The following is a 16,788-nucleotide window of genomic DNA, read 5'->3' as shown; positions in this document are numbered from 1 at the left end:
AGTATTACTTTCCCTGTGCCTTCTAGAGATGCTTTTTGGCCATGATCAGAGGAAAGTATAGGTATTTGGACTGCCAGTCACCACGTGATCGACCGGCGTTTGTTGCATGTGTCTTAGTATATAGTCGACGAGTAAGCTCCTTTTCTTTGTGCCGAATCCTCACATCCCTCGTCTATCATGGCCTTGTTCTGGATTCTTGAAACCACAGCTGTCGTGTCTGCTCTCTGGACAGCGGGCGAAGCTATCCGTCGTCTTTACTTCCATCCACTAGCCCACATTCCAGGCCCCCGCCTCGCAGCGCTGACATGGTGGTACGAGTTCTATTTTGATGCTATTCAGCCCGGCCAGTACGTCTTTAAAATTCAGGAGCTTCACAAACAGTACGGTATTTTACTTCCTGCTCTCTTACTGCTTCCCTGACCAACGCTCTTAGGCCCGATTATTCGTATTACTCCGGATGAGATTCACATCAACGATGTCGGCTTCTTGGACACCGTCTATGCTCCATCAATGGCTAGAAAGGACAAGTACGTCTATCAGCTCAGAAGCCTTCGAGTCCCTGGTGGCGTGGGCACGACCGCCGACCACAACCTGCACAAAGTTCGACGGAAATCTCTCACGCATTTCTTCAGCAAGAAGAACATCCTCTACCTGGAAGGGGTGATCACAGACAAAGTTGACCAGATGAAACAATTGATCACGTCTCATGTAGCCAAAAAGACACCGATTAACCTATCAGACGTATTTTTCGCATTCTCGAATGAGTGAGCTCTTCCGCCAGTCAGTTGGCATGGAGCTAACAGTCTAGTGTTGTCACCAACTTCCTCTTTGCGCACCAGACAAACATCCTCACAAACGAGTCCCAAACTGCCACCCTTCGCCATAATAGCAAGGAGCTCATGATGGGAATCAATCTCAACATACACTTCCCGCAAGTTCCCGATTTCTTAGAGTCGCTCCCGATGTCCCCAAGTCGCCCGATAATGCCCGCTGGTCTTGTTGATATGCTTGCTCTCTTCGACGTGGGTCTCAACATGGTCTTTTCCAATCAACAATGCTGACAAAAACAGAGAGTTCGTAGCGAGCTATTTGCGATCATTCGTGCCAAAGAGTTGGGCTTCGCTCCCGATCAGTCCGTTGGACAGACCGTCAAAGAGTCCGTTTACCATTCGGTACTAGACAGCCCTAATCTGCCGGCCTCAGAGAAGTCACTTCTGCGTCTCGAGCAGGAAGGAGCCCTGTTAGCACTAGCCGGCACCGAGTCGCCAACGCAGACGCTCAACGTCATTTTTTATCATCTCCTTGCCAACCCTGCACTGCTGGAGAACCTTCGCAACGAGCTCAGTGGTGTCCCTGCATCCGCCTCATGGACTCAGCTCGAACAACTTCCATACCTGTCCGCAGTGATTGAAGAAGGCAATCGACTTTCATTTGGCGTCACAGCAAGAACTGCCCGTATCGCTCACGAGCCGCTTACCTACACTCCTTCTTCCCACATCCCATCAGCTTACCAACACAACACGCACGTTAAATCCTACACAATTCCACCCGGCACGCCGGTAAGCATCACGACTCTCGCTGCGCACACCGCGGAAACCGTCTTTCCGAGTCCCTATGTTTTCAATCTCGAACGTTGGCTCGGTGATGCTGGGAAGGAGCGACGGGCGTTTCAGATGGCGTTTAGCAAGGGAGGGCGAAGATGCCTTGGTGTTGAATTGGCACGTGCGGAACTATATCTCGTATCGCCGCCTTGACTCGCGGGTTTGACATGACTTTGTATGAGACAGATGCTGACGATGTTGCATTCTTGCATGATTATCAGGTCTCTATGCCGAAGATGGGGTCTGTGGGGGTGAGGGTAACGGCGAGTATTGCGTAGTATATGACAGCAGGATGCAGGTAATCCGTATGAATCTCTGCACAAGACTTCTAATCATTCTATGCTACTGCTTGGTTACAGCTGGATTGGTGGCCTCCACGTATTTCAAGCCTAATAACCGTATCTAGAATGAAATAACAACCATGATGCCCAGCCTTGGCCCGCTGTACAGGCAAACAGTGGGGCGGGGTTGGTACCGGTGGCTGAGAATACGCGGCCGCAGACATTGATTGTCTAGGCCTTGGTGAGAGGAGTATGAAAGAAAGCTGTTTGACTAGAAGGTAACATGATACCAGATATCTATTGGTGCAATCTATAGTCGATCACTAAGTCTCACCGAATATGAGCGCCGTGTAGCGGTGATCCGCCACGATATCACTATTCACACAAACCTCCCAGGTTCTGCGTCGTCTTCCTTGAGAACTACAGGGCCGGAGCCGGATTACTGGCAGCTACTGAAGGAGCGTAACCTGGGTCGAGTGGGCGGAGGACCCGGGGAATGTACCGCAGGAGGTTTGTCCCTCTTCCTTCCCTTTCTGAAACTTGCTCTCAAGGTGAGTAGAAACATGAAACCTATCTATTGGGCCTAGGACTGGAAGCAGGCGTTCCCTAATTTCAGCATGTGCGGGTTTTCAACCCCATCGCATGTGCATAGACAGTTTAGCACCATGTAGAATCCAGTTTCAGCCGTATTCAATAGTGCCTGACTGGGCTCGAGAGAGATGTGCCTATGCGAGTGGGAATGTTTCAGTAAAGACTAAACGTATGCCTATGGCCAGTGTAACTATTGATTCAAGTCCATCCTAATTATCCTTCCGGATTCTATGCTATACGTAACACATAACCCCATTAACAAAGAAAGTATTTGCATGCAAAACCAGCAGGGATAAGGAACGCAAAAGGCGAGCTGTGGCTTCCGAAACTCAACAACACCATAAAGAAAGACAGTAGAAATCTATAATTGCCCCACAAACTGCCCAGCCGCTCTTTTGTTTCTTCTACACCCAGTTGACGCCGGAGGGTATACGAGCGCTAATATGAAATGTTTTCACATTTGTTTGATATGAAGCATTTATAGACCACCACACAACTGCATTCGGTCAGATATGCTCAAATCAAGTGCTTAAGTCAAGGATATCAGGAAGAACTTACAGTCTCGGCAATGATACCGGTGATCTGGTAAGGATCGGCGTTGGAGGCCGGGCGGCGGTCCTCGAAGTAACCCTTGCCGTCCTTGGCGACCTGGCGGGGGATACGGATGGAGCCACCACGGTCGGCGACACCATATGAGAACTTGTCGATGTTGCCGGTCTCGTGACGGCCAGTGAGACGCTCCTCGTTGCCCTCGCCGTAGACGGCAATGTGCTCAACGTGGCGGGCCTCGAGCTTCTTCATGTAGGACTCAATGGCCTTCATGCCACCGTCAGCACGCGTTGAGGCAGTGGAGACGTTGGTGTGGAGACCAGCTCCGTTCCAGTCACCCTTGATGGGCTTGGGGTCGAAGGAAATCTTGACACCGAACTCCTCAGCGACGCGGTGGAGGAGGAAGCGGGAAAGCCAAAGGTGGTCACCCATCTCGATACCCTCGCAAGGGCCGACTTGGTACTCCCACTGGGAGGGCATGACCTCAGCGTTGATACCAGAGATCTTGACACCGGCGAAGAGACAGGCACGGTAGTGAGCCTCGACGATGTCACGGCAGTAGACCTTGCCGGTACCGACACCACAGTAGTAGGGACCCTGGGCACCGGGGAATCCGCCCTTGGGCCACCCGTATGGCCAGCCATCGGGGCCGAGAAGAGTGTATTCTTGCTCCAGGCCGAACCAGAACTCCTCCTTGGCGTGTGTCTCCATCAGGCGGTTGCAGTCGTGACGGTAGTTGAACTTGTTGGGGGTGCCATCAGAGTCCCAGGTCTCGCAGAGGACGAGGATGTTATCGCCGCGGCGGAAGGGGTCGGGGTAGATGGCAACGGGGCGGAGGTAGACATCTGAGTTATCACCAGGGGCCTGGCCAGTTGAGGAGCCATCGAAGTTCCACTCAGGGAGCTCATCGACGTTAGAGACGGTCTTGGAGAGAGTCTAGAGGAGAACGTCGTCAGTAAGCAGAAAGTCACGTGGAACGGATGAATGCAGGTGCAGGATTAGCGTGCAGTATCAGGACCGTGCGCGGGCCTTATCGCTCGGCAGACGTTTTGATCAAGTCACTATCCCGATACTGCTGCCTTATCTGCTCGCATGACCGCGGGGCGCAGGGTGGGTGCTGTGTTATCGTACCTTGGTCTTGCTGCGAGTACCACCGTTGGCGTCAATCCAGATGTACTCAGCCATGACAGTACCGCGCTGGTCAAGGCTCATGTACTTCAACAGCTGTAGATGTAGGTCAGTATGACTGTCCTCAGGCTCCGACAACCTCAAAGCCCCGAGGATCGGAGTATAAAAGTGTCACGCACGTTCTCCGTATTGGAGATAGTCGTAGATTCAGCCTGGAGAGAACACAGTGTTAGCAGGGATCCAAATGCTTCAAAGGAATGTTGGGTAGAAGTGACTCACCATTGTGAAGAATATGTGCAAGGAAGAAATAGATTTCTTTTTTGTGGACTTCAATGAAGTCTTGGATGTTTTGTCAAAGATAGACAGATGCGCACAACACGAGAGTAAACTGCTGGTTGCAAAAGCAAGAGAGAATGAGGAGGACGGACAGACGATTTAATAGAGAGAGAGTTAAATGGTTGAATGGAGGGGAGAATGGAGGATGGGAAGAGAGACCGGAGATGCGAGTCACAGTTGGATCTGTGGGTGGGGGGGATATTTAAATATTTAAGTAATTAATTACTTTGCGCCCACTCGAGCCTGCTTTTTTCGCCTCTTGCCGGTATGGGGGCTTGAAAATTACCGTCACGCTTCAGCCACCATCTTCTCCCCGTCCGTCCAGCCCATCAACCGTCGGGATATTTCGATAATCGATCTCCTGGATTTTGGCTTTCTCTTTCCACGTTTCTTTTCTTTTTTTGATTTTGGCGCTTTAACCTGTGATGCAGAAAAAGGCGCATCACTGTATGGAAGCTCAGACTGCAAGGCTGCAGGTGAGACCAGGATTGGTTACACCACGTTTTTACATTACACCTAGCTCTGTCTTTGTATAGCTTCATCCTTGATGTACTGGTAAGTAGATAGGAGTGTGGCCTCAGTCGGCAATTGGTCTTAGGAAAGGCAGGGTGCTAGGGTACATACGCAAAGCACAATCAACGCAGCCTAGTAGTATGATACCAGAAGAGCAGTAGTAGGCCCTATAGCATACGCCAGGGCACCGGACATGGAGCCAAACCATCCAGTTCCAACATTTTGATATGACTGAGAATATTAATCACCAGGATCCTATTCGAAGCTCACAGCGTTCCTTCCCCAGATCCACCCCACGCGACGGTGATCAAAAGTAGAGACAGGGGAAACATTCATACCCCAGAAAGCACGTCTGGTGACCATCGAGATTGCTCACAATATCATCCGCGCAATGTATTTACTTGAAGTCTAAGAGGATGGAGATAATGAAGCTGAAGCTATTGGTAAATTATATTATCAAACGACAGCGCCGATACTGCATATCAGCTACAGGCACGAAACCCTAAGAGTATACTAGCGGTGGTATACGGTAGGGGTTAGGGCGTCTGGACAGTTCGATGCGTCTCCGATTGGTAAGTTTGGACTCTGGACCGTCTCAATGTGCTTATCAGCTCAAGGTACCTCTTGCAGGTTGACCCAAGTACCTCCAATATAGCAGTATACGGCGTAGTAGATCCTGGCCAGGGAATCCTCTTGGCCGCGGCGCGATAGGAAAACTGATACGGAATCTGTTATCGACGAGCCCCTCTTCACCCCGCCATGAGTCGCGTGGTGGCTTGGAGCGCGCCTGCCGAAGATATCGAGTTTTGATCGGATCCCCTGCACGGAAAAAGGAATATATCCCAGCCTGCCAGGTCGATATCAGATGGAGCTTGGAGGTCTCCAACAATTCAGAACGGTGAAAGTTACGGTAATACACTGGCTTTGAACTGGTCCTCAAGAACTGGTTCATAATGATATCTGCCATGGACGTGACTGGGGGTCCATCTCGAATCACCATTCATGCTGCTGTGGGGCGTGGCGAATCCGTCCATGTTCTGGAAAGCCAGACGCGAAGGTTGCCCCGACACCGGACCAGCGTCTTTCAGAGTTGTTTCATCATCATCATCATCATCATCATCGTTGATACTGTTCAACCTGTTCATCAAAGTCACAAGTGTGCTGCGGTTCTGGAGATTGATGGGAAAATATAGTGGCAAGCGTCGATCCAAGTGATTTTCCGGCTCTGAGGAGGAAACAGCAAATCGGCAGCCAGACCAGTCGGGAGTTTCAGGAATCCAGTCAGTCGTCGCCAGTGGCTGCGTCTGGCACCTGACTTCCGCATCCCCGTGTTGGGTCCTCTTCCCCATACATCACGGCGACAGCCAATATATGGAATGGAAATAAGCAGCTTCAGTATGGCTTTCACAGGTCGAATGATATATCACATAGACTCTATACTCTGCTCTGCGCTCGCTCACACGCAGTGTGCTGTGTATGTAAACCTCGAACTGCCTTGGCATCTGCAACCGCGCCAAGAGCGTAAAAAGCCGCATTCCTCTCCGTCCAGCACCCTCCATTTTGGCCCAACACTACGCAGGAAAGACGGTGAATTCCCTCGCCTACCCCTCCATTACTCTTACTATCGTCACGAAGGTTACCAACCTACCCCTCTTTACAGTGGACTGACGATATACGGTGGACGCGCTTTGGTTATCGAGAATTACACTGCGCTAATCAACGGTTTCTCATAGGTAGATCTCCCGAGTTCTTATCATAGCATTGTGATTGGCTGGAATTGGCTCTTCATGACAAACAGCGCTGACTGCAACCGGGCCGAATCAAATGCAGCCATTTTTGATGGACTGCTTCCAGCCTTCAAACTTCAAAGGATTGGAATGAATTGGCTAACAGAATCTCTGTTATCAGAGTTGAAGAACAAAGACCGACAAGAAATCATACGACAAGCACAAACTTCAACATGATGCTGTATTGGAGTCAACTGAGCCGGATAAACGGTTACTGTCTCCAGAGATATCGAGTCCAGCTATCTATCGGTGGTTGGCCACAGCTCCGTACAAGAGTTAGACTAAGTTACTCGATCCCTCCAAATTAAACCAGGAACAGTGCAGCACAGCTACAGTATCAGGTGAATATCAGAAACTGCGGTGTTTGCAAATTTTCCCGCTCGTAATTAAATCGCGCGGATAAATTTAGGCAATCCCTGGGGAAACCCGTGGGCCTGAATCTGAGCTGAGGGAGAAAAGGGACGCGCGCAGGGCTCAGGCGAAGTCTCATGTGTTAGGTAAAAATAGATTCCCGCTGCCGGACACACGCCCTTTGCGGCTTTGCCTTCGCCTTCGCCTTCTGGAGACTTGGAGACATGGAGACTTTCAGGAGACAACGTAGGCTGGGAGGGAAAATACCGCAGCAATTATTCGAAATCCAATTTCGTTTCGGTTCGCATTCTATCGACGCCTCAAATTCAATGCTCCATAGTCGAGGCAACGGATGGAATCAGCTGCCAAATCTGAAGCTGCAGGCGCGAGCTCGACGGAGTAAAGCTCAGACCAGTCAGGCACGAATTTCCATTCAGGAACAGTAATTCGCGCAGATGATCATACCGCACCTTTTTTCTTTTGTTCCTTGGGCCTTTACCGAGTCTGCTTTCTGACAGATGCGTTCTGGAATTCTAATGCGTTGTTAATTTCCTTACATCCCGCAATGCTCATTCTTTCTTCAATACTCTGCTGTTTCCGTTGAGTCGGTAACAACAAGCATCCTCCTGACTTGTGACTGCTTGCTTGAATGTCGGTGCCCCTTGCAATGTTTCAACGTTCAAAACAAGATTATCGTGTCACTGAACGAGGCATTTAATACCTCCTTGAGATACTCACTTAGCAGTCCCAGTTGGAAGTAAACAATTGACTGGGTTATGATCGCATTACAATAAATTGGCGGATATGTTCCAATTCTAGAGGGGATCTTTCATGCTAAGGATCCTGAGGGAAATAACCATCCTATGGCTTGATATCTAGCTATTCCTAGGGGGATTTCAGGTGGCTGCGGTGACTTTGACGACGGAAGGGTTGACCGATTCCTTAACTCGTTGCGGTGTCTACTCAAGTAATCGAGTGTACTATCTTCACGCTCCCAAGGTGTAGAACTGCCAACGCCAGTTAGACTTTAGGCTCACGCAGGAACGACTGATCGCCGGTCAATCCGAGACCCTGGACCTGGCTGCTCAGGGCTGTCCACCCCGGCGCCCAAGCTCAACTTTCAGGAACGACACTCAGACCCCCACGTGCGTCATGGACGTATCACAAGCCCAGATACCGGTGCTCCCTGAGAGCGGAAGACCGTTCGATCGGGTGCAAACCGACAGGCTAGCGGAGTTGGGCCTCTCCACTCCTCTGCAAGGGTTCTTCTAGCCAATCCAATTTCAGGCGCGGCCAGTTTCCTACGCATCTCTTTGGTGACGGATCCATCGGAGGACCCATTCCACTAGGATTCCGATGTCTTGGGATGTCTCGAGGACTTGAGCAAGCTTGCTCTGCAAGTCCAAGGTCTGTTCGAGCAACTTTTCTGTTGACTTTGAGCCTGAGCTGGCGTCATTCGTAGGGTTGCTCTCGTCATCTAGTAATCCGGTCACGTCTACCACTGAGACGCGTCCGTTGAGCCCGATTTCGAAGTTTATGGAGGCTTTGCTATGAAGATCGGCGGAGTTTGGTTGTGATGAAACGGGTCGATTCACCGGGAACAGTAGCATGATAACCGGGGCTTGCCCAAGCTGCGTTCGCAACGTCACGTCTACTTTGAGCTCGACATCGGAGCCCTCAGACTGCCCCTCCTCATTCACATCATCCGCTCCTGAAAGCAGACCCAGTAAGGCATCGAGCTTTCTCTCATTGGGGTTCTCATTGCTCAGGATCGTTATGTTTCCGTTGCTCTTCATTGTGCCATTTTGAAATTCTTGGGGTTGACCGGTCAGGTTCCGGGACTGATTCTGGCTCGAACTCGCCGGACTGTCGGGTTTTGGCAAGGGGAATGTGCTTCGAATTATGTTTGCTAAAAAGGCGTACTGGCGGAGAGTCTAACGAATCAAATGTCAGTGATGAGAGAGAAAAGCATGATAAGTCTTGACATACTGGAAGTATATCTGCAAGCTGTCGTGGATGGGAGAAAGGGATATCTTTTAGTGTTCGACCACCGGCGGATTCAAATGGTTGAAACGTGTAGCTGTGTTGCTTGGTACGCCGTTTGCCCTCCTGATCAATGGATTGAACCGACATTCTGCTCCTTTTCCGACCAATCTGGGCAGTATCTTCAAGGCCGAGAGACTCTGAAGCCGACAGTGGGGACCATCCCGGTGCCAATAGTCCATCATATGTTACCATTTTGTACTCCTGCGGCATTTGAATGCCCAGATGCCGGTATATCTCCACAGCCGCTAGGATTGGAATATCAAGAGGTGGCTCCAACCTAGCAACGAAACGGCGATTCGGTGACGATGAGCCGAGCATGCCGGAGTCGAGATCCATGCTCTCGGAGCTTTGGTTGTTGGCCAGAGTTGCGGGCGGGTCAGCCCAGTTGACAACCGTAACGTCTGTCTCCGTTGGGTCATTTGACGACGGAGCTTCTGTAGAAGTACGGACCACCGTGAAAACATCAGAACCAACCCAGTCCTTCGACACGCGAAGCGACGGGTAACCTTCTTCACACTCGACCGCTATCCTCCATTTGCCATTCGCAAAATTCGATCCATTATCATCGACGTTGCCAGGAGCATGGTCAATGACCATGGCATCAGGCGATCTGCGGGGCTTTGCGTCCTGGACCCTAGCGCGAGGAACCCAGTAATCCAGCCAAAGACCGATTCGGCTGCCTTTGTGAAGGCTCGGTCGCCCGACCGAGCCACTACACAGGTGTTCATACTCGCCTGAGAACTTCTGATGAGAGCCTTCCTCATTCCATAAGCGCTTCAGACTTTCGTAGAGACCCTCAATCGCTTCAAAACAGTTGACCTCCTCGCTCAGCTTATCGAGCCGGGCGAGCCACTGTAAATTCTTGTGGAAATTATCCAGCGTCTTCCATTTTCCAAGCTGATCGACCTCCGAATCCTGTATTAAATCACGCTTTAACACAGCCGTCGCTTCATCGCGACGCTCGCCGTTGGTAGCCTCCGCAGTGGCGTAATTCAAGTTGACGTCCTTGACCATGTTTTGTCCGCGGTGGAAATCAATCTCAAGGTCAACAAAGTTGCCAGCGATGCTCAGGTTATCATCCTGCCAGATCGACTCAAAGCGCTCTAAGTGACTTAGCCGCTCAATGCCCTCTCTGCATACTCCTCGGCCTGCAACTCGCGCACGAAGCAGTTGAACCACCTCGCCAATGTGTCTCCTGCGCTCCTCATCATTATCCCGCGCGGTTCCCAGCTTCAAGCCTTGTATCCCTAGTGCCTGCATGTCGCTATCATTTATACCCTGCCCGACGAGTGCATCATGGACTGCCGGGGACGGGCTAATTCCGCCATAAGCTCCGAGGGCAAGTAGAGCGGACGGTGAGCTGAAGGAGATAGCATTATCGTTTTCCGCGGTTACAGCAAGGGGTGTGGTGTATTGCTGAGTCGAGGAAGCGGGCTGAGAGTGATTGTGTCCTGAAGCTGAAGGTGTTCTCGTAGACGGGGATTTGAGCGCCATCGAGCGGGGGATAGGCCCACCTGGTGGGCGAGGAGACGAGGTAAGGTAGGTAGGAGTTGCTCCTGGGTTCGGTTTGGAGGACGGTGTAGCCATTGTTGCGTTGGTCAATCAGGTATGGGTCTAAGCTTCACAGTAATGGACGTCTGAGCCAATTGAGGCCAAGAATAGATTGAAAAGAGCAGCAGAAACATCAAAATCTAGAAGCAGTGCGGAGCTCATCTCAGGAACCGCGAAAGCGGGGACACTTGAACAATTCGGAAGACTTCAATGACGGGATTGGGCTGCTTTTAAAGACAGGATTTGTGACCAAAGCAGTTTCAAGAGCATCAATATGATGACTCCCGCTGCATCAGAGAGACCATCTCGTTCAAGGTAGGTAAACAATGAACGTGCGGAGCATTGAAATCGACGGAGATGGGCCGAAAAATAAGGTGGAGTCACATGAGTTTGTCTTGTTTGTCTCTACGTCATCTAAAATAGCGCAGAGGAGAAATAAATACATAGGTATCGTGTGCAACAGCTTTTCACGAAGTTAATTATACCAATCGGAGCTATAATGTGGTCTATCAGGTCCTTTAGTCGCCAAATCCCACGATGGATCCAAGCTCGATCCCTATCGACGTTGGACGGTCATCCTCACATCGTCAGTAGCCAGAGCACGCTCAGACTCGGCCTCACTAACAGGTACGCAGTATGTATTCCCAAAGAACGGGGCTCATATCCTGTCTCTCCTCCCATCCGAACCACCGAGCGCCGATTTGTCCATCGGAGTCACCTCAAAACTGCCTCCAACGCCAGACACCTTCCGCGAGAACCCGAAATTTCTTGAGACACTACAAGAAGTTTTTACCGAGCATGGGCACGAAGACCCTGAGGCAATCTCCCAAGCCCACGTGATGGTCTCTACATCTGGTGCCAACATAGCATCTGGTGGGGTTCTCATGGCCGGTTCGCGCCAACGGAGGCGGCGAGGTGATCTTGAGACCAGTGGGGCCAGTGGTCAAGGAGGTGCTGGGTCGGCTGGAAGGGGAGGATGGATACACCTGTCGGATAATAGGCGGCCGCCTGAGTATGGACGCATTGCATGGTAAGGCCTATTGCTTTTTACACATAAGAGAAAAGCGCTAATGGTAGATAGGCCCGAAGACATATTCGGAAGCTTAGAAGTTGACGGTGAGGGCAAGTTCGTAGGGGGTACTGGAAACTACCAAGCGAGCGGAACCTATCGAATTATCACTCGAGATGGGATGTAAGTGGTTTCATTCGTCTCAATCTGCTTTCATTGCTCACAAGATTGGCAGTCTCGGGCTGAGCCCGTTCCTAAAAGAAAAGCTGGTCCAAAAGCTGCGCGAAAAAGAAAGTCGATAGCCGTTGATCAACAACTGTACTACATCCTGAATGTATTATACCTCTGCCCTGCTGGACGGTTGGCAAGATAATCTGGAAAACTTTGTTCCCCGCCGAATTATAGAAGTGGGATCCGTCCCGAGCTATGTGGTGCATCACTTTCCGAAGAAACTAGTAATCCGCTGGCTTCCATCACTCGCCTTCTTTGATGCCGGCTTCTTGAAAGGCTTCTGGTTGCTTGTTGCGCTGCGCATTTGCTTCTGTTTCCCTGCAGGGCTGCTCACTGGGGGTTTGGCTGGCGAAGATGCCGGCGGGGACAGTGTCTTCTGCCTCTTGGTATCCTGTGTGGCAACCGTGCTATCTGGATGTTCTCTTTTGACCCCGGCCACTGCGTCTCCCTCCGCCTTCGCGATATTATCGGCGTTATCAGCGATCCTCGTTGGCTCGGTCCTCTTCGCATTCGCAAAGAAGTTCGCGATGTTGTTCTTATTCTCTTTGCTGTCGACAGGTACTATAAAGTCTGGTGAGTTATTCCCAACTTTTCCGACTTCTTTTGGAACCTGGTAGCAATCGAGTTCTCCTTCATAGGGTTTCAGGGCCGCCTGTAACTCGTTCGACCAACTCGTCCGCTGGGGATCTAACCAGGTATTCCAAGCATCGCTATTTGGGTCAAGGATCACTGGCATACGATCATGCAACCAGCTTAGTGACGGCCGTGCCGATGTTGTGATAACCGTATATGTATAAAGCTTCTCCTCGGAGCCTATTATTGTGTCAGCCCAAGTTCAAGGAGCAGATAAGCCAAAACTCCATCTCACCCTCATAAGTCACACAGTCCCAAAGCCCAGCAAAGTACATCAAATCTCCATCCTTGCGCCGTGTATAATGCGGGATCCTGTCCTTTCCGCCAGGCCCTCTCTTTAACCACTCATAGTACCCCTGGCAAACAACGACACAGCGCTTCTTCCGCTTCATAGACGTCCACATTCCGCGATCGTCAATGAGAGAATCTTCGCGGCAGTTGATCGTGCGCATAAGCGAACCGTAGTCCGGCTGTCTTTTCGTCCAGAATGGAACAAGGCCCCATTTCATGGCTTGTAGTTTGTAGTGTGTAATATTTGAGCTTATCTCATCCTTTGCTGGGTCTTTTGGAGCGGTTGTATCTGCTGACTTTTTGTCCTGTTGAGCTTCTGTGTCGCAAAAGGGAATCTCGGTGCGGTAGATGGCGCCGATGCTCCCAGGCGCGAAGTTGTATGTCTCCCTGACTTCGTCGTCTTCAGGAGCTTCATCAACTGGCAAACCTTGCTCTTGGAGGCGCTGTCGGACGAAGTTCATTCGCTGAATATGGTTAGTAAATGATTTGGAGCTGCTAGCTGCTGAGCGTCATACTACACCAAGGGCGTACCGGCCACACATTTTGATAAAGCCACAATCAAGTCGTTCAAATCAGGATCAGTTAGAGCTCGGTTAGAGAATAGTAGTTAAGGTAAATGAGATAATTATATGGGGAAAATGGTAAAAGGATAAAATCTTAGGCCATAGGTACGCTCCTGGTGCCTTGGACGTCATCAGCGAATCGGCTCCGCTCGTATAAATTCTTCCAGCCATGCGGTCAATCAACCAACCTTCAACCCATTGAACCATCCCACACCCTTCTCCAATTTGAGACCACTACGAATCACATGAAGCGAGATACAGCCAAAGCGAACAACATACACATTTGATCATGTTCAATGCCGTAGCGGCTCGCCGCACGAGCTGCGCCTTGCTCCGCAACCCCCGAGCAGCACCCGCCCTTTCACGAAGCTTCGCATTCACATCCCAACCCCGACCTCTCACACACATCTCGAAATCGAATCTACTTAATCCAAATATCCACCTCCGAAGTTCTCCCTTCATCCTCCGCCAACACCTCAACTCTCCCCAATTCCGATCCCTCGGCTACTTCAAGCGCACCAAGATCAGCCTCCGTAAAGGATGGAAAACCGCCCGCCGCGATAGCCCCGTCACCCTCACGCTCGCTCTCGTCATTTTTGTCGGTGCCATGTCACTCTGGGCGTATATACTCTACGACCAGATCATAGCAAAGGCGCCGTATTACAAAAAGTTTCCAAAACCCGTTGAGAAGAGTCTCCGAAGGGCGGTATACTTTACAGAAGTGAAACTGGAGCCGCGCCGTGCGTTGGCCTTGTACAAGGAGGCGCTAGCTGCGGCAACTGAATGTGGACTGCACCCGTTCTCCGATGAGGTGGTCGGGATCAAGCTGCAGGTGGCGGGCATGCTAGAATTGGCTGGCTTATGGGATGCGTCCATCAAGGTACTCGAGCAGACACGAGCAGAGCTGCTGAACTGGGTTGCCGATGGGAGGGGAAAGGAGGCGTCAAAGAAGGAGGCGGAGGAAAAACAAAAGAAGACCCTGGTGAAAAATCCCGACGTCACCGACCCGCTGGAGCTCGAGGAATACGAGAAAATAAAAGAGGCGGAGGAGTACGAACGGCGCCAACGGGACAAAGCCGTGAAAAAGGCCGTTGGAATTTCAGTCAAGATATCATCGATCTACAATAGCGACCACGTCCAGGACGACAAGAAGGCGGAGGCTCACGGCGAAGCAGCCGTTGAGCTGGCTCTAAAGGAGCTCCAATACCGCGAGAGCTTGGGTCTCCCCGTTAGTGGCAACTTGGATGAATCTCGCGAATTCGGTTGGATAAGTCGAACAGAGACGAGCATCGTCCTTTTCAACCTAGGCTCTCTATATTCACAAGATGAGACTAAGAGAGAACTCGCCATCCCACTATACTTGCGTGCTCTGGAAATTCTCCGCGCAGAAGAGGGCACGAAAGCTTCTTGCAAGCAGGTCATGATCATGTCCAAGCTCGGCGGCGCAATGTTCAAGCGGGCTCAGCAGCCTTTCCGTGTCAAGGATCCTGAGGCTGCACGTCGCCAGGCGCTCGACGCTGCTGTGCAGTGGTCTTTGCAGGCGGAGGATACCTACGCCGCAGTTCCCCAAAACGAGAAGGATACGCTTTGCCATTTATGTCGCGCTAGCGCGATGAACGTTGTCGGTGAATATGCAGAAGCTAAGGGTACCCTGGAGGATGCGGCGAAGTGGCATACTGAAGCACTTGTTTTCCTTGAAAAGCTAGCAAAAGAGAGTAAGGAACAAGAGTATCAAGACGTCATTCGTGAGTACGCTGAGCCAGCAGTCAAGAGAGTAACAGAGAAACTAGCTAGCAAGTGACATGTCTATATATCTGACTGTTTGATAACTACCATACCATCTCTCCTTATATATTTACCTACGTAACCCACCTCACCCCACAATGCTCTCCACAGATCGTCTTCGATATGCACACCTAAACTAAACTACACGAGACTCGCCCGGTAGAGGCTAGAGCAAGGCTTGATGTAACTAGGTGGTTCATGGGGGTTGAGTATCTTCACCACGGGGCATATGTACGTCTCTAGTATTAACCATCATCTTATTATTATTATTATTATTATTATTCTGGCAGCCGCAAATAAGTCGAATGCTAGGTGAACTCAGAACCAGGTTCCGTTAGCAGATATGGCACCGAATGTTGTGCGCTACTCCATAAGTCTTCGTGCCTGTGCTCTCAAACTAACCTAGATATATATATATATATATAGCGGGACATCCTGAGATACGCAGGTAACTCATATTCAAGACTTTGAGGTTATTATGATAGGGGCACTATTAAATTCTCCGCCTACAAGTATATAGCCTACCTCGATGATTTTTAACCAGAAGATCTCCTCCTGGGTTCCTAACAGATCGTATATTATTTCGACAGTGTGCCCCGCGACCAGGTATGATGGAGCTGTCTTTGAATGACCTAATGGGGATTAGTGTTGTATATTGCTGGGGGCAGCTTCACTATCATGCGCATGCTCAAATGATGAGATTTGTTGAGCTCGATGGGCACACTTGAGTGGTCTAATTTACGGAGCAAAATGGGGGTAGAGAAGTTGTTGGTGCGAGGGTGGAGCTAAATATTGATAAGTCCGAGTGAACTCCGAACTTGTTCCCGAATTATGACCGGCGCATGGTTTATCAATGCAGAAGAAATTGGGTGGAGTATTATCGCAGTGCTATAGCACGTAGCAATAGCAATATTAGCAATCAGATCGTCTTAAGTATTCATTGAGGCTTCTATATCAACTCCAGCCTGTTGTTGAGATATACGACGCCTCGAATGACAGGTCGACCCTGGAATCAGCGGGGCCCCGGGAATCGAGAGCACTTCCGCAAACAGAACCGTTCCATTAATCCATGAGGTAGTAACCTAGTCCATCCAGCGGCGGGAGGTTGACACTGCCAGCTTCCAGAAAGTCGCACAGAGTTACAGACAAGGTGTGATGCAGTCAGCCATTGACGCTTCATATTGCTTACTACCCTCCAGGATCAAGAACCATGCCTGATGGAGGAAAGACGGTTGGTTTTAGCCCCCCGCATGCAATTACCCCTCCATGATTAGCATCGCTAGCTGCTTGGCCAGCGTTCTTGTGATCCCTCCGTCCGGGGACTCCAAAGATGATCAGACAAGCTCTGATTCGTCTCTGGATCCAATAGTCATGGCACACCTCATAGGCTCAGAGCTCTGGAGGAGATTGGTGAGCACGAGCAGAGGTGACGTTGGGACTCTTGGATGACCATTGTTGGGTCAGGGCCAGACATCCGTACGAACGTTTGCATCTGAGATAGCCGACCCTTTGTTCAGAGTACCCTCGGGCCTTCAGGCCTAT

General features: G+C 50.6%; 6 protein-coding genes across 6 annotated transcripts; 3 read left to right on the top strand and 3 right to left on the bottom strand.

Moving 5' to 3' along the window:
- Positions 1-177: 177 nt before the first annotated feature.
- Positions 178-1,879, top strand: BJY04DRAFT_207459 (cytochrome P450; the record flags this gene model as incomplete). The annotated part of the gene is made up of 5 exons (XM_073713859.1): positions 178-385; positions 434-764; positions 809-1,022; positions 1,071-1,739; positions 1,784-1,879. 5 exons carry the CDS (start codon positions 178-180, stop codon positions 1,877-1,879), a joined length of 1,518 nt encoding a protein of 505 aa, XP_073571518.1.
- Positions 1,880-2,339: 460 nt separating this feature from the next.
- glnA (glutamate--ammonia ligase) lies at positions 2,340-4,650 on the bottom strand. Its single transcript, XM_073711254.1, has 5 exons — positions 4,430-4,650; positions 4,330-4,362; positions 4,154-4,246; positions 3,032-3,958; positions 2,340-2,969 (listed from the first exon to the last, which is right to left on the bottom strand). Exons 1-5 carry the CDS (start codon positions 4,430-4,432, stop codon positions 2,952-2,954), a joined length of 1,074 nt encoding a protein of 357 aa, XP_073571517.1. The 5' UTR covers positions 4,433-4,650; the 3' UTR covers positions 2,340-2,951.
- Positions 4,651-8,010: 3,360 nt separating this feature from the next.
- Positions 8,011-11,041, bottom strand: BJY04DRAFT_227765 (RNA polymerase II mediator complex middle subunit MED1). Its single transcript, XM_073718701.1, has 2 exons — positions 9,127-11,041; positions 8,011-9,071 (listed from the first exon to the last, which is right to left on the bottom strand). Exons 1-2 carry the CDS (start codon positions 10,768-10,770, stop codon positions 8,439-8,441), a joined length of 2,277 nt encoding a protein of 758 aa, XP_073571516.1. The 5' UTR covers positions 10,771-11,041; the 3' UTR covers positions 8,011-8,438.
- A 147-nt stretch (positions 11,042-11,188) lies between these two features.
- On the top strand, positions 11,189-12,112 carry BJY04DRAFT_56613 (uncharacterized protein). Its single transcript, XM_073720653.1, has 4 exons — positions 11,189-11,320; positions 11,370-11,764; positions 11,816-11,926; positions 11,979-12,112. Exons 1-4 carry the CDS (start codon positions 11,234-11,236, stop codon positions 12,043-12,045), a joined length of 660 nt encoding a protein of 219 aa, XP_073571515.1. The 5' UTR covers positions 11,189-11,233; the 3' UTR covers positions 12,046-12,112.
- A 67-nt stretch (positions 12,113-12,179) lies between these two features.
- Positions 12,180-13,440, bottom strand: BJY04DRAFT_218141 (SOS response-associated peptidase; the record flags this gene model as incomplete). The annotated part of the gene is made up of 3 exons (XM_073716256.1): positions 12,180-12,787; positions 12,843-13,362; positions 13,414-13,440. The coding sequence occupies 3 exons, from the start codon at positions 13,438-13,440 to the stop codon at positions 12,180-12,182; spliced, it is 1,155 nt and encodes a 384-aa protein (XP_073571514.1).
- A 217-nt stretch (positions 13,441-13,657) lies between these two features.
- BJY04DRAFT_188610 (TPR domain protein) lies at positions 13,658-15,392 on the top strand. The gene has a single exon (XM_073711253.1). The coding sequence runs from the start codon at positions 13,751-13,753 to the stop codon at positions 15,260-15,262; it is 1,512 nt and encodes a 503-aa protein (XP_073571513.1). The 5' UTR covers positions 13,658-13,750; the 3' UTR covers positions 15,263-15,392.
- Positions 15,393-16,788: the final 1,396 nt, after the last annotated feature.

Source organism: Aspergillus karnatakaensis, assembly GCF_047715665.1.
Source record: "Aspergillus karnatakaensis strain CBS 102800 unplaced genomic scaffold BJY04scaffold_23, whole genome shotgun sequence".
Classification (NCBI taxonomy): domain Eukaryota; kingdom Fungi; phylum Ascomycota; class Eurotiomycetes; order Eurotiales; family Aspergillaceae; genus Aspergillus; species Aspergillus karnatakaensis.
Note: the sequence above shows the minus strand (reverse complement) of the source record. Positions and strands in the feature narration are given on the sequence as shown.